The 758-nt window shown below is 71.6% G+C and overlaps 1 protein-coding gene across 1 annotated transcript in view; it reads left to right on the top strand.

Annotated features, from left to right (window-relative positions):
- Positions 1-107: 107 nt before the first annotated feature.
- LOC106897951 (chromosome unknown open reading frame, human C17orf53) overlaps positions 108-758 on the top strand; it is a 6,142-nt gene continuing 5,491 nt past the window's right edge. Inside the window, exons 1-2 of the mRNA XM_014958954.1 lie at positions 108-198; positions 513-563. Of these exons, the coding sequence (XP_014814440.1) occupies positions 196-198; positions 513-563 (54 nt within the window). The 5' untranslated portion in view covers positions 108-195. The remainder of the gene's footprint in view (positions 199-512; positions 564-758) is intronic.

Raw genomic sequence — 758 nt, 5'->3', positions numbered from 1 at the left:
GGGGGGGCTAGGGGAGGGAAGGACAGACGGTGCCACCTCCCCTTTAAGAGGCGCGGCCACATTTCTGCCCGCCGACAGGCGCCGCGGGGCCCTTAAAGGAGACGTTCCCGCCCCCACCGCCTCCCTCTCGGAGCCGCTGGTTCGCGTCCCGCCCCGGGCCACTTCCGCCTCCGGGGCCTGGGCCGCGCTGCTTCTATGGTAACGGGGAGTGGGGTGGAGGGAACAAGTTTTGGGGTCCCCATGAAGAGGTTTGGGGTCCCCGTGGGGTGGGTCGGGCCCAGGAGGAGGTTTAGGGTCTCCGGGGGGAGGGGGCAGGGCCTCCGCCATGGGGCCCTCGGGGTCTCCTCCAGCCCCCGCGGGGTGGGCCCAGCAATGGGGTTGCAGGGTGCGGAGGGAAGGGGGGACACTCCCCCCCCAGGCCTCTGGTGGGACAGGGTGGCTCTGGGGTCCCCAAAGGTTGAGGGGGGGCCCTCTGAAACCCCCCACTCCCTACTTTACCCCCCTCCCCGCAGGCCTGCCGCCTCCAGAAGCTGTTCGGGACCGACGGGGACCTGGCGGATGAGGTGAGGGACGGGACAGGCTGGGAGGGTGACAGCCATGGGGACACCGCTGGGGCCCACAGCACCCCGACACCCTAAGCTGCCCCGTTGGGGGGTTGATTTAACCCTCCCGGCTGGTGGGTGCGGGCGGGCCCCCCCCGCGGGGGCGTGCGGGGATGAATAACGGCGGGCGGTGAGTCACCCGGTAGGGCGGGGCAC

Source organism: Calidris pugnax, unplaced genomic scaffold, assembly GCF_001431845.1.
Source record: "Calidris pugnax isolate Ruff unplaced genomic scaffold, ASM143184v1 scaffold335, whole genome shotgun sequence".
NCBI classification, from domain to species: domain Eukaryota; kingdom Metazoa; phylum Chordata; class Aves; order Charadriiformes; family Scolopacidae; genus Calidris; species Calidris pugnax.
The sequence above is the reverse complement of the archived record's forward strand: the minus strand, read 5'-3'. Positions and strand labels throughout refer to the sequence as shown.